This window comes from Phalaenopsis equestris, unplaced genomic scaffold (genome assembly GCF_001263595.1).
Source record: "Phalaenopsis equestris unplaced genomic scaffold, ASM126359v1 Scaffold000061, whole genome shotgun sequence".
In the NCBI taxonomy this organism is placed as follows: Eukaryota; Viridiplantae; Streptophyta; class Magnoliopsida; order Asparagales; family Orchidaceae; genus Phalaenopsis; species Phalaenopsis equestris.
In genome coordinates this window covers 534,000-549,686 of record NW_018164503.1, presented here as the reverse complement: position 1 = coordinate 549,686, position 15,687 = coordinate 534,000, and the positions used below count along the sequence as shown (strand labels likewise).

The window sequence follows — 15,687 nt, the reverse complement described above, 5'->3', positions numbered from 1 at the left end:
TTGATCATTATCGAGAGTTTTCTCAAGTGACTCCCGTCATTTGGGATGTAATTAACTATAGGGGCTTGCCTCTATAGGGAACTTGGAACCCAGATAAAATAAACCCTATTTAATCTTTGTATTAAATAGGGGAACTTGTCGGTCATATATAAAAGGTTCGCAGACTAAACGGATGTCACAAATCTCTTAGTTTGTTGGATTGGGTCTATCGCCGAGGTCTACACTTATCTTTCGGGAGGGTGTAGTATTCGCGGTATCAGGCACGATTATGCAAACTATTGGACAAATGAGATCCATTTGGTCTCATTTTTCAAAAAATTAAAACACACTACTTTCAAAACCCAAACTATATATCTTTTATATTTAAATTAAATCTCAAAAATTATTTTCATATATCATATTTTTCAAATAAATCTAATCAATCGAAAAAGTTGACCGACAATCGACAACACCAGTTCGATCACTCGTTTTAGGTCTCATTGACCATCTTGGCCCGATCGACCCATTTCTCGTGCTCGATAGGTCATTCCAGCATGATATTTTGATCTTTGGGGTTCTTCGATCACCAACTTCGGGTTCGATCGATTGTATCGAATCGATCAACCCATCATTTCAGTTTGATCGGCCGCCACGACTCAATTGAACGATCACTTGAATGCTTGCATACTCTTTGCATCATATTGCACGAGTATAAAAAATCTTATTTTGGCTTGATGTGTGTGATGTGTCATTGCATGTGAAACATTTTGTCTTGTATATTTTGCACGTGACACATTTGGGTGTCTCTTTGAACATCTATATGCTTGAAGGGTCTCTTTGGGCACCCCCACTTGTTGTATCTTTTTGAGTGCACACACTTGTGTTCCTCAAATACGAAGTCGTACGCATAGGGATGGACGCTTGCACATTTTAGGAGAAGTTGGCTCACTGATACGCCCTACGACGCCGCCTAGAAGGTCGTAGATATTTCGCATTATGTCAAGCACGAGTCACGTTTCCTAGCCACTGAACTCGCACAAGGCATAATGTGTGTCCACCTAGGTGTGTGGTTCTCACATGTAAGGAACACATTACTTAGTCTGCTTGGCACGTAGCTTTTATGTATACTTGTCATTTGTATGTCATATACTTCACATTTCTACATGTCATATATTTGACAGTTCCTATATGCATTTTGCATATTCTGCATGTTTACATGTGTACTCGGTGAGTGTCTCTCGGGTAAGAAGTAAATCAATTTCATAGGTATCCCTTTGCTCGATACAAACTAACTCGTACCCGATGTCTGTTTGTCTCATGACACTCTGGTTCCCCCGAGCAGGTGTAATTAAATTCCACAGGTAATATGTTTTGTCGGTACACCTCATTTGCGTGTGTAATGTTGCATGCAACATCATTGCATTAATTTGCATTAGGATAGTCACTTGTTTATTGGTTGTGATACTCAAATGTGCATTGCCCGTGAAGATGCCTCAGCAAGCAATGTGAGTTTCTGTATCATGAGCACCAAAGAGTATGACTGTGCTAAAAATCACGGACCCGCATTTTATGATCCATTATTTTAAAAGCATAAAAAATGGATATTGTTGTTATTATAAATATTATTCGCCTACTTTAAAAACTATATTTCTTTAGACCGTATGTGAGGCCACCACGTTTAAAAATGTTACCCATTTTTCTTATGAAGTGTTTTAGATCCCTTGAATCTTTAAAATAGGGCCGGTGTGACGATCCCGTCAAAGTCATACGGTAGCTGGAGACTTTACCTTGTACACTTAGATGCTGGTTATGACACATTTCGTTAGATTGTGTGCTAGACAACGATTTAGAATGCTAGATAGTCTTTTCGGCGATGTGTTTGTTTTGTGTTTTTTAGTGTCTTTGTATATTTGATATGCATGATAGTATATTATGAGGTTCTTCTGCAATGAGTCGTGCATATTTGTGTGTGTATATGTATGTATATGTATATAAGTATTTAAAGGAATGTGTTATTTAGCTCACCAATAAAAGGCACAGCTCATTATACTTGCATGTTTGTTCGTTTTCCTACTAACATATTTTAGTGCAAGTCAAGTCCTTATTTATTTTTCTATATAATTATTAAAGTCCTTAGGAGGGCAAAGTTTTCTGCCCGGACTCCGGACGTAGCTCTACAAGCAGATTCTCAGTAATACACCGTCATGTGTGCTACATTGGGCCCACCTAAAAAAATATCAAAGTAGAACTGTGAACCCCGCAATAACCCCGAAATAAACTCCAAATAACTCCAAAATAACATTTGTGGTTGCACTTCAATAACCCTAAAATAATACCGCATAGGTTATTTCTAGGTTATTTCGGAATTATTAAAGAAAAACTCATATATTTCATTTTACCTTGAAATAACATTTGAGATGCTATTTCAAAATTTTTGAAGTAGAGCTGTAGAGGTTATTTCAGGGTTATTGAAGTAAAATATATTAGTTTTTCTTCAATGACCCCGAAATAGCTTCCGTTGTTCCACTTCAATAACTACGAAATAACCTCCGCGATATAGCACACATGGCGGTATATTATTGGAGTCTGCACGTAGAGCTACATCCGGAGTCCGGACAGAAAATGTTTCCCCTTAAGAGAGTCCAATGGCGGAAATAAAATACGGACACGAGTTTTAATGTGTTTTGGCGTTGGAACCACGTGGCAGGAGACCAAGAGGAGCAGCTCGTGTCAGGTATCTTAATTTTGCATTTGATATTGATGTATAGAATTAGGTCGGGCATATATGTGTGGAATTTGGCAACTCTTTTTATTTTCTGGGATATATTGTCGACCCAGCGGCATCGACCTCTTATTATTTTGATTTAACTTGTTTTCCTATCTTATTTCATGTTTGAATACTTGAAATGAAATTCATTGTTTCTATCTGTAATTTGTTTGAAAATCACGAATGCAATATGGGCTCTTTATGATTTAAAATTCTAGATTTGCTACAAAATCCCAATAAAACACTCAAAATAATGAAAATTTTAGAATTAAAATATTTAGGACTTTAAAATTCGCACTTTTACTTTCATGCATGGTCTTTAGGTCAGATTTTAAATGGGTTGCATATATGGATATATCACAAGTCATATAATAGAGTCTCCACACTTACGACTATGATAGATAACTGCATTCATATTTACATGTCCCGATGAGAAACCCCCAAGCTTCTTCAATCCGACTGGCCCAATATAGATTTCTACTTAGAAGATTGTCTAATGCGCGCTTAGGGTGTTAAAAACCTCCCGACTCAGACGGGTAAAAGTCCTTTTGTGGAGAGTGTTTTCAGCTTTTGTAGATCAACCTCTTATTTCCTTCCTTTCCTGAGGCAACTCTACGATCTGTATGACGAGTGTGAGTCCCCCCTCTTGAGCTCCACCTTGTAGGTCATAAGACTATTGTTTCCTTCTTTTGAGCACAGGGCTACTGAGGTTCCCCGTGGACGACACAATTCACGGATCACTGATCAGGGATATTCGAACGTGTTAGGTCGATTACTTTCACGACTAGGTAGGCTTAGTATCCTAGTACTTTTGGATGACCGGTTTGCGGTACCCCGACCCGGCTGCATCTACCTGTTTAGGATCATTCTACCCTTCCTTCCATTGAGCTCCTTTGAACCCTATTGCTCCATTGACTTCGTTGATATCATCTTGACGACCAAATTATCGATTAGCTGCCACCCATTTGAGATAAGGCGGTTTGCCCTCTACCCTTATAACCCAATGAGCTCTAATATATAGAGTTATTCTTGTCAAGATGATTTAAGTTATTTCGTAGGTTTTAATGCTGAAGAGCTATTACCCATTTGGGATGTGACAGACCAGCTCTCTGTCAGGTAGCTTAGCGAGAGCTTTGAAGCATCGGGGTGTTCCCATATGAAATAACCATAATTTGATGGTCTATTCTTCATGTTTATGATAATATAAGAGAAATTCCTTTTATTAAAAGTATTATTGTGTGTCCCCCAAAATGTAATTAACCAGAGAGATATGTTCCTTTGAGAGACTCTTGACCCCAGAACAAAAAAGTTATTTTTTGTTGTCTCGTTATGGATGACTTATGTAGGAATTCTATTCGTAAATGTTGTATTTCAAGATACTTCGATCTGATCTTATGCGAACTTATACTCTCAACCCATTACACAAGGATTTCCCATATATAAACTTTTCGTTTGTCGCTTTTTATTTGTTTGGATGTTTGTTGAGAAATTCCTTTTATCAAAAGTATTATTGTGTGTCCCCCAAAATGTAATTAACCAGAGAGATATGTTCCTTTGAGAGACTCTTGACCCCAGAACAAAAAAGTTATTTTTTGTTGTCTCGTTATGGATGACTTATGTAGGAATTCTATTCGTAAATGTTGTATTTCAAGATACTTCGATCTGATCTTATGCGAACTTATACTCTCAACCCATTACACAAGGATTTCCCATATATAAACTTTTCGTTTGTCGCTTTTTATTTGTTTGGATGTTTGTTGAGAAATTCCTTTTATCAAATTCCTTTTAAAAAGTATTATTGTGTGTCCCCCAAAATGTAATTAACCAGAGAGATATGTTCCTTTGAGAGACTCTTGACCCCAGAACAAAAAAGTTATTTTTTGTTGTCTCGTTATGGATGACTTATGTAGGAATTCTATTCGTAAATGTTGTATTTCAAGATACTTCGATCTGATCTTATGCGAACTTATACTCTCAACCCATTACACAAGGATTTCCCATATATAAACTTTTCGTTTGTCGCTTTTTATTTGTTTGGATGTTTGTTGAGAAATTCCTTTTATCAAAAGTATTATTGTGTGTCCCCCAAAATGTAATTAACCAGAGAGATATGTTCCTCTGGAGACTCTTGACCCCCGAACAAAGATGTTATTTTTTGTTGTTTGGTTATGGATGACTTATGTAGGAATTCTATTCGTAAATGTTGTATTTTAAGATACTTCGATCTGATCTTATGCGAACTTATACTCTCGACCCATTACACAAGGATTTCCCATATATAAATTTTTCGTTTCTCGCTTTTTATTTGTTTGGATGTTTGTTGTCGTATATTTTTATTTTCAATTCTTCTCCTCTTCGAATCATTGATAGATTTGGGAGGGAGATTTCTTTGAAAGGGAATCATACGACGACATATAAATAGACAAGTTGTCAATTCCGAGTCTTAAAAAAGTTTGAGAAAACAACAATGTCAAAAACTGAGAAGAAACCAGCGAAGAAGCGACTTCTAGCAAAAGAGAAATAGAAAAAAGTTCAATGCTGAAAAACCGGCAAAAGAGAAAAAAAGAAAGCAAAGGTGGCAAAGAAAGTCCCTGCATGAAAGATGTCTCGCATAGAGAAGCAACTTTCGGTGTCAAAGGCGACAAGGAGTTGAAATCCTCTATGTCGTGTTAGGTCTAGAACCCTCAACAACAGGATCTTGAGAAAACTACGATGACAAAATCGAGCGAAAGAAGTCCAAATCCCTCAACCACAAAAGAAAAACGCGCTCTAATTTAAATACAGGCTTGGCCTAGGTCTTTGAACGTCATGATCATGTTGTGGCCTTCCTAGTGGGATCTAATCGCGACTATATCGCATTGGGTCCATGAACGTCCCAATCTAGTCCTTGTCTTCCTAGTGCGAGGAATCTCTAAACATTGCAATTCAGTTGTTACCTTCCAAGCTAGCTCGAAACACAGCAGCCTCACGGGGAGTCGGTCACGAAGACGATGGTATTGGGTGAACCCGGAAGGGGCAAGAGCAAAGCGAAGTCACCCACGGACGATAGACGTGATTAGATCATCATTTCAAAGGCGAAAGTCGGCTCTAATACGATGTAACTTTTGGGAGTGACAAAATAAAAATTCATCTTCAATTTCTTAAAACTCGGTTACAAGATAAATAGCAAGAGAAGGCCACCAAATTAAAAAAGCAACAAAATCCTCATGCTAGAAAAAAGAAATAGAAATTACCAATAATAGTTAAGTTTGAAAATAGAAACTACTAAAAATAAAAGATATCAAAAGTATAAATTCTTAAAATTCCAACAAAATAAAAAATATGAGAAAAAAATTCATAAAGAAGATGGCAATGGTAGGATATTGGAGAAACATATGTAAAACTCAATAAGCAATCACACTTTGCTTAATCTGGCAAGATTAATTCAAATATGCATAAAGTTATCAAACAGTGAATAGTGAGATAAGCTTAGACAGGACCAGGTGGATTTTATTTGGATGTCAAGGAAAATGAAAGGACATAATTTTGATTATCTTTTTCTTTGAATTTATTAGAGCATGCATCATCTAACTAATTTTGTATAAATCAATATTAGGCAACAGTTTTAGTTAATTAAGGATTAATCTACAATCAGTTCAATAATCGTCAATCATGAACCATTTATCAGAAGTATAAATCAATGTTCATTGTTGAGCAATTTATTCATTAAGTACTAATTTCTATAAAAAATGTTTAATTACAAATCAAGATCTCAGGCTTTATTGGGGGCACACCCATAAGAAAAATGAACAATTTTTTTTTCCTGACTATTCCAGAGTACTACAAAAAAATTATTTTAGGAGAAACAGAACAGAAGCAGTGGCTGAAAAGCAACATTTAAAAAAAATTAAGCTGCCACAAACGAAATCTTAATTCAGTACTAACTATGGCTCCCACTACCCAACGAAACAGGATTTTTTCCCAATCTAGAGTCGATTGCCAACAATGCATCAATATTCTCAATGTTACTGCTTAGTTTCTCGTGAGGAGAGAATTCCTTTTTAATTATGTTTTAACTAAAAATATGGCCAATTTGAAAACTTGTGGTCAATTGGTAAAGATTTGACCAGAATTGGAGTAGGCCCAATTGTTTTTGACCATCCTAAGGTGTCACCAAATTTTGGGGTCATAAGGACATATCAAGGTTTAAGGTGATCCTTAGGGTTTGGTGGGTTAGGGAGACCTTTGGTGAGGTTAGAGATCAATTTAGGTAGCCCCTTTTCGCAAAGTGAATTTCATGATCAAGGTGGTTCCTAGGGTTCATGGGAAAGCCCTAAGGTTAGCACCTTCACTTGAAAACATGTTAAATTTGTAACACATGTATGGATAAAAACATCGAATACTATTTCTACCCTGCCACCAAATTAAAAAATCAATGCCACCCTCACAATTATGTTGCTCAAATTTCTCTGATAGTTCGTCAAGAGTAAAAAATAATATCAAAGAAAATGTTCAGATCATCCTTGAGTACGCATAACAAACTCCATATCATAATAACAAAAAAGAATGTTCAGATTCTTCATTGAATATGCATAATAGATTCGAAATCATTGACAGTTTCGTGTCACAGACTAACTTTCCTCGAGTCACCCGTGCGGCTTTAGCGCTCTCCCTTGGCACTAATTCAGTCTAACCCTCACAACTCGTGAACACAAAGTACTCTCGGAAGAAGAATAGGAAGAAGAGTTGGAGAAGAAAATGTAGAGAAATGAACACTTCACTAAGAAAAGAAAGATTACAAAGCTTGAATGCTTGGGTGATTACAATTGAGGGGAGGGACCTCTATTTATAGTCCCCCTCCAAGCCATGAGAATATTCTAGAATTCCTTATTTTATAGATTATTTCATACAATTCTTACATAAATACATAATCCTAGATCTTTCTAGATTCTTCTTGAACTCTTCATGCTCCATCATTTAATTCTTCGTAGAGTATTTTCTTCCTTTGACCTTTAGAATTTGGTAGAAGTTTCTAGAGATGTGTGGAACTCTCTACCACCTTCTTGTCTCTAGAGATTCTTGCCATGCATGCTACTTTTAGAGTTTTCCTTCTCATACGTGTCTTGTCATTTCCTTGAAAATGGCGATGTGTCACACTCTCCCCTACTTAAAACAGCAATGCCTTCATTGTGGCTTCCCCTACACCTTCGAACCTGACTCATTGGTTTGCCACCAGACTTGGCAAACTTTGGTTTCTCCATGGTGTTATGGGAAAGGGGTCATGCAGCAAGTCTTCGTGGCTAGCGGCTTATCTCTTGCCTCCAAACTTGTTGAACCATCTTTCTTCTTGCTTGGCGGTAGTTCGTTAGGAACCTCCACCCTTTCTTTGGCATCCCAACTCCATGGGTCTTTTCTCATTCATTAGTATCATGAAGGATGATCAAGTTGTCCCCCTTGTCCTGTGCAATGCCATCCTTGAGCTAGATTGCCGATAGTGATTTGGATCCTTACTTGCTTAACCTTATTATCAATAATGAGCAAGCTTGACTCTCTTCTGTGATGCACACGCTATTGGTGAATGACATTGAGAATGTTTGCTCCAAGAAGTTCATTACTAAGACAACTTTGCAATCATCCAAAGAAAATACAGAAAAGTCTAGAGTACCTGACTATGGCCCAATGTTGGTCTTGACTCCCTTGGTGACATCTCTGTTGAGTTGATGACTTTAATGGAACTCCCTCCTTAGGTCATCTGCAACCCCAACCTCTTTACTTCATCGCTGAAGATAAAGTTTTGGGAAGCACCCGTATCCACCATTGCCCCGGTGGTCTTCCCTCCAATTACTATTTCTACAAAGAGTAATCCCTTCCCTTGGGGAAGCACCCATATCCACCATTGCCCTGATGGTCTTCCCTCCTATTGCTATTTCTACAAAGAATAACTCCTTCCCTTGGGGTTTTGTTGGAACTTGCATCCTGTTCCGCAGTTGAAGAGATCTCACATGTGTCTCCATGTCATTTTCCCTATCACTCCTTCCTCCTTATGGCTTGCAAGGAAAGAGTTGAGGGTCTTCTTCTGAAAACAATCCCTTGCCCGATGAGGTTTACAAAAAAAAACAACGATTTTGATATGGCTTGTTGTTAGTCTTCCCTTTGTCTCTTGCCTTTGTTGGGATTAATTCACGATATTTTTGCTCCTTGTGTTTGCTCTTGTTATCCCCACTTTTGACATCAAAACTTTTCTTATCTTCAGGATTTCTAGACTCCTTTGAATAATCAGTCAAGTTTTCAGCAATCGCGATGACAGTGTCAAGATCTTGCATTCCTCGCCTCTTAAGCTCAGTCTTTGCCCAACATTGGAGCTCATCCATGAAGTTGAAGACAGCATCCTTGTCTGACATATCGGGGATTTCAAGAACCAAGCTTGTAAACTCCTTAATGTAGTCTCAAATCAAACCCTCATGCTTAAGCCTTCGCAGTCGGGCTCGAGCCTCATTCTAGGCATACTCGGGATAGAACTGACTCTTTAGCTCTCTCTTGAAGTCATTGAAAGTGGACATGGGGCACAAACCTTTCTTTGCATCTCTTTTTCTCCTTCTTCATCAAAGCTTAGCGATGTCCGAGAGATAAATAGAGACAAATTGTATTTTTCCAAAGTAATGCTCTAGTCCCCATAGGAAGTTGTCTACTTCCTTCGCGTTGCGAACCCCTCCAAAACTCATAGGTTTTGAAACTTCAATCCTCTTGACTTCGAAAGTGGGAGCTTCGAAAGTGGGATGGCTTGTGGATGCCGCTAGTGCCCTCTTGCACAGTGAAATGTCTCCACGCATCTTCTCCAAGCTAGCACGCATGTCGCTCATCTCCTCCTCATAAGCTCTTCGCGCCTCTTGGAGCTTCCCCAACAAATCCTCCTACAACTTAGCCATATGACTCATTAAGGTCTCCTCAAGTTGGAGCACCATACCTCTGGTTGTTGAATGGATAGTGACGTCCTCCTCGAGTCCATCTATCCTTTGGCCAAGATCCTCTACTTGGCCCTCCATGTCATTCATTGCCTCCTCCATCTGAGCAAGGCGTGAATCAAAGCCATGCATGATCTCCTTGTACCTTCCATGTGGCTTGGGTGCAACGGGGTATCTTTGGTCTTGGCAACCTCGCCCTTGAGATGACTCCACATTAGTGGCTTCCAAATTTATTACGTGTTCTTTGATGCATTTTGTCATTCTTTCGAACCAAGACTCCGATACCAATTGTCGCAGATTAACTTTCCTTGAGTCACCAGTGCGGCTTTAGCGCTCTCCCTTGGCACTAAATCAACCCAGCTCTCGTAACTCGTGAACACAAAGTACTCTCGGAAGAAGAATGGGGCGAAGAGTTGGAGAAGAAAATGCTTCACTAGGAAAAGAGAGATTACAAAGCTCGAATGCTTGAAACCTTCGATTGAATGATTAGGTGATTACAACTGAGGGGAGGGACCTCTATTTATAGTCCCCCTCCAAGCCATGAGAATACTCTAGAATTCCCTATTTTCTAGATTATTCGATACAATTCTTACATAAATACATAATCCTATATCTTTCTAGATTCTTCTTAAACTCTCCATGCTCCATCCTTGAATTGTTCATGGAGTATTGTCTTCCTTTGACCTCTATAATTGGATAGAAGTTTCTAGAGTTGTAAGGAACTCTCTTCCACCTTCTTGTCTCTAGAAGGTTCTTGCCATGCATGCCACTTCTAGAGTTTTCATTCCCATACTTGTCTTGCCATTTCCTTGAAAATGGCGGGGCGTGACATTCGTCATTCTTCATGCTTGCACGAGAGACTCTACACCTAAAATTCTTTTCAAAAGCACTTGGCTTACAAGCCATGAAGTAGACTATCGTGAAGCCTAAGAATATAAACATTAAAATTTATTGTAAAATCAATTATTAAATATTAAAGAATTCATCAGCTCCTCACATTGCATTCTAAATATTTTTGAAATATATGAATGACTACTATGTTTAGATAAATAAATTTCCGAGCATCATACATGCAACTCCTCACCACCACCATGCTTCTTAGTTCCTTCACCCTGACTATGAAAGCCTATGTTTTTTCTCTTGACGAAAGACAAGAAATTTATATTTCATAAATAGTTTCACAACAGAATAGCTGCACACTAACCATTTTTAACGTAATAACTAACCTGCAAAAAAGATTTCTAACATTGCACCAATCAAATATTTCAAAACCTAAAAATAAACCTATTTACAACAGGAAAATAATAACCTAAGCTATAGAAGTTCTATACGCAAATTAACAGATGTGGCCTAAGCTTACAGTTTCAGAAAAGTTTATAAATAGTACCTTCAGCATCAACGAGAGATACAGCAGGAGAAGATGCTTCACTAGCCACATGAATGTTAGCTTGGAATTGCTCTTCTGCATTGTCCGATGCATGTGAAACCGCCCGAGTAGAAACATCAGACTCTTCATTCGTATTGCCATAACCCTTATCTGTGTCAGCTGGAGTGATATCATCTAGACAAAGTAAAGGAAATACCAACAAGGTTCCCAAGTTAATATGATTAATTGGACAAGGAGATATGTTTATTTTAAATGGAAATTTACGTAGCTAACATGCAATTCTTATGTATTTGCATATTCACACCAAAACTTTCAAATCTACATAAATAGAATTTTGGTGCTTTAACCCTATGCATGAAAATGTGTATTTCATATTTAAAAAATGGTACTGGTGCTATTTTTTGATGTGAAGTTAAAGATTTGAGCGCTATGTGTGTAAATATGAAAGTTCGGGTGTGACATATGTAAATATATTAGAATTGCATCTATGTATGTAAATGCCCCTATCTGACGATAAAAGTTGTTAGACATATGTGAGTTTTGATGTATTAAAAATAGATAAAGAATATTTACTTAGAAACCAAACAATATTTATGGAATTACATATATAACTCCTAAACCTAATATTTATATATATAACACTTTAGTGTGATAATCAAATTAAAATATGCGCATGAAAAGGGGTATTAAAAATAGCATTAGCCCACAAACATGCACTTATTAAATAACAAATTTTCAAACCACCTATGGCAGGAAATAATGAATCTTGCATGTGTTCTCTACTTATCATCTTTTTTCCTACATTGTTCTTCATTTTTTTGGATGCTTAATCACCTGACATCAACAATTTAACAATAGTTAATGAATAAGAATAATAATAATATATTATGAAAAAGAAACTTCTTTTAGCAGTTACGCTAGCCGTTCCATGATAACTCACTATCATTTTGGCTTAAGATAAGGGTAGTCATGAAAACCATACCAACACAAAAAGTATGAAATGATGCGGTTTTCAAAACAATATATAATGAGAAAATAGTAGCTATAGAAAGTTATGTTAGATGAAATATTCACCAAAGAATCTTACCTGAGAAGTTCTTTGAATAACAAGAGAAATCTCAAAGCAAAAAAGATAATCTGATAATTCGTGTAAGTTTTGTGCAACATTTTAAATAGCTATTCACAGAAACTCAAATATATTACCTCAAATTAACAAAATAAACTATGTGCCCTCCCATTTTTGATAAATTGTGCTATGAGTGTGTATAACTAATTGAAATTCAATCTCCACAACTTGGGCCTACGTCGGCCCCTTGCATGCCATGTACTTACAAAATTAATCTCCCAAATTAGGACTAGATCACCAAACAAAACCAAATCCGTGTGCACAAAATTATTTTAATTAATTGCATAGTTAAATTTCTTCTCTGGATTGATTATAATTCTTTTTATGTAATCCTCCTAGAATTGTATAAATATGGGTCAAAATATTGAAGAAAACTTGAGCAATTTTGTGCTCAAATTTATTTGCAATGGTATCAAAGCATAGCCGCCAAGTCATCTTCTTCTTTTTCCCTTGAAAAAATCCTTTCAGAATCCTGTTGCCACTTGTCTCACGTAAAGCAAGGATTTTCTTTATGATTATTTTTCTTTTCTTTTGTGGCAAGCAGAAGATATCATGAGGATATCCTGTCTCGTAAAGTAGAGAATTAAAAAAAGTTTATGAGGTTGTAAAACGGGCATTAATTATATGAAATTGTGTTGCAGAGGGCAGTAGGGAGAAACCCCGCTAGTAGCAAAGCAATGGATTAGAGAACTCTACTCACCCTCCATGTCCATGTCTGATATAGCAGGTGAATGTGCCGCATCCACACACTCCAAGTTTCCAGCTTGCGAAGAAACATCAGCCATCGGAGTAATCAAGGGTAAAATATTGTGCTTGACGCCCTTAGGAGACTCCATTACAGCAACATACTTCTTTTTCATCCACTGAAAATACTCATGCCCAATGGCAGCTGCACTACCGGGTTCACCACCAAACAAGAAAGAAAAGTGTGGATTTCCAACCTCCTTAGCTCGAGCAGTGATCTCAAAATCAGGCCCAACCTTCACAATGAACTGACACAATACCTCTATGCTTCGAACAACAACTTCATCTGGCCTTGGTGGAGGCAATTCAATATTCTCCGAAGCTTCTCCGTCAACCAGAGGAGCCTTGTTCCCTTCTCTAAAACCTTTACCAATATCAACATGATGAACTGGTGCATTATCAACAATATGATCTGAAGCATTTGAATCTTCCTTAGAATCTGTAGTAAGAGCTTTCAGGGGATCACTTGGAATTACATCTAAGACAGGTGTCGAAGCTGGAGGTGAAGGTGGAAGTGGTGGGGGAGATGATGGTGGTGGAGGAGGTGGAGGTGGTGGACCTGGTGGTGGGGGTAGAATTGCAGGTGGATGTGCATCTATTGCAGGGTTCTTCCCTCTGAATGGTGTAGGGATTGTAAATTCTAAATTAGGATGTGAAGGAGGTGGGTTTGGTGCATTAGCAGGCCATGGAATCCGGGGAGGAGCATGAGGAATCCCGGGATGGGGTGGATGAAGACTATGATATACAGCTTGTCCTTGATGGTGGGAATTAGGCACCAGTGGGGGCTGAAGCATCCTAGGAGCTGGTGGCAAAGGCATGGGTACAGGAAGACCAGCCAGTGGATAAGGAGGGACTACAGATGCATTTCCATTTGAGGGAGTTGGCGGTGGTGGTGGCGGCGGTGGTGGTAGCGGTGGCGGTGGTGGCGGTTGCAAGTAAGGCTGTGAGGAGTTCACAGGAGGGTGCGGGAAGTGGACAGGTTGTGCCTGAGAAGCCATCGATCGGCCAAAATATGGAGGTGCTTGAGGGACTGGTGGAGGTATAGGACCAGGAGGGGTTTGCAGGAAAGGAGGTGCTGGACCAGACGAAGCTTGTTGGTAAGGAGGAGGAGATGGCACAGAAGGCGGCCTGAACTGTGGAGCATAGTTGCCTTGCCCAGCGTACATCTTTCAGTAACTCCTTTCTGCGATAGAATAATCTCTTACAAATCAAATTGAGTTACTTGCATCAAAAACCTCATCCGGAAAATATATAAATATATAAGAGTAAATCCAGCGAAGGACTACCGCGGTTTTAATCTTCAATATTTACTGTAAATTTTAATCCAAAACTCCTCTGCCATCACCAATTGGATCAATCCTGCGTTAGCCAACAGAATCAGAAAAGATAACACGTATTACAGTGATAGAACCAACAAAGAGCGGCTGAGAAATACTGGTACAGAAAATACTGAAATCTTAGCGAAATTCATCACCGATACTCTGTACAATGACAAAACATTGCATCCCAATGGAATTTACCTAAGTCAAGAGAGAAAGAGAGAGAGGGGGAGGGGAGAGAGTACCAGGGAAATCATTTGCTAACGTGTTGCCTCGGAGAAAAAATAGTTATCCAATTGAGTAAGGTTGGCTTCACCACTGCACGGCGAGTGATGGCAAGAACCCTAACCCTAGAGGGGAAATTCAGGTAAATCAAGATAGAGATGCGAGAGAGACGGGGAGCGGGATGAACCCTAAACAACCTTCTGCGATTTTCGATTCAATTTTAGTCCGACCGACCTAAAGGTTCATTTTTACTGGTTCAGGTTAATTCATTTATTTTTGTCTGAATGTTATTTGGATTTTGATATTTTTTTTATTTAAATAGCTTTATCTTGTTTTATTAAATTTTAGTTATAATCCACAATTTGAATAAATGTAAAAATTATGTTAATGTGTATCGTTAAATTTGAGAGTTAGGCGTAGAATGATATAATTATATTTTAGTGTTGCACGAAGATCCAGCACAAACATAAATGAAAAGAAATTGACAGATAATAAAACACGAGTTTTTATATGAAAAATCTGTAGTGATAAAAGTTGTATATGAAACGATTTTATTGTCATGTATGTTTGAGGACTTGTCTGCCCTTAACTTAATGAGATCAATATTACAGAAGTCACTTGATATACGCTAAGGGGGTGGCATAATATATGAGGAAAATGACAACATCCTTACAACAACGGTTCAGTAACGGTTATGGTGGTGGCAAATTGGCAGTGGGCGAGCTTGACGGTGGTGGAGTCAGTAACGGTTATGGTGGTGGCAAATTGGCAGTGGACGAGCTTGACGGTGGTGGAGCGACACATTGACAGTTCGGTGGTGGCGGAACTCCAATATTGAAATTATGATTACAGAAATTCCTTATCCCACAGACGGGAAAATAGTAACTATATTTTTCAGATTACAATGTTGATTGTGGCGGAGGTCGACGAAGATTGACAGTGGTCGACGACAATCAGCGGTGGTTGGCAACAGAGGTCGGCGGTGGTCGATGACGACCGGTGATGTTCGATGACGATCTACGATGACAGAGATGATGTTAGTCAGCGGTAGTCGACGACGATCGATGGTGATGTTGAGTTGTAGTTTCTCCTCAATGTCTCAAACTCTCTGCCTAGACTTCTGCTCTCTCTCATGTGAGGGGTGGAGGTTTATTTATAGTGTTCTTAGTGCAATTAATGCAGAAATATAAATCATTTTA

At 38.3% G+C, this 15,687-nt stretch overlaps 1 protein-coding gene across 4 annotated transcripts in view; it reads right to left on the bottom strand.

Moving 5' to 3' along the window:
• The window catches only part of LOC110019536, a 39,143-nt gene extending 24,421 nt beyond the window's left edge, over positions 1 to 14,722 (bottom strand). For 3 of the 4 annotated variants that reach the window (XR_002293460.1, XR_002293459.1, XM_020717231.1), the window contains exons 1-4: positions 14,509 to 14,722; positions 14,231 to 14,303; positions 12,901 to 14,127; positions 11,075 to 11,248 (exon numbers count right to left, since the gene is read on the bottom strand). Coding sequence is in view for 2 of the 4 variants with exons in the window: in XM_020717231.1 (XP_020572890.1) it covers positions 11,075 to 11,248; positions 12,901 to 14,110 (1,384 nt within the window). In the remaining 2 variants the exon portion in view is untranslated. The other variant, XM_020717232.1, reaches the window with a different exon arrangement.
• Between the last annotated feature and the right edge of the window lie 965 nt (positions 14,723 to 15,687).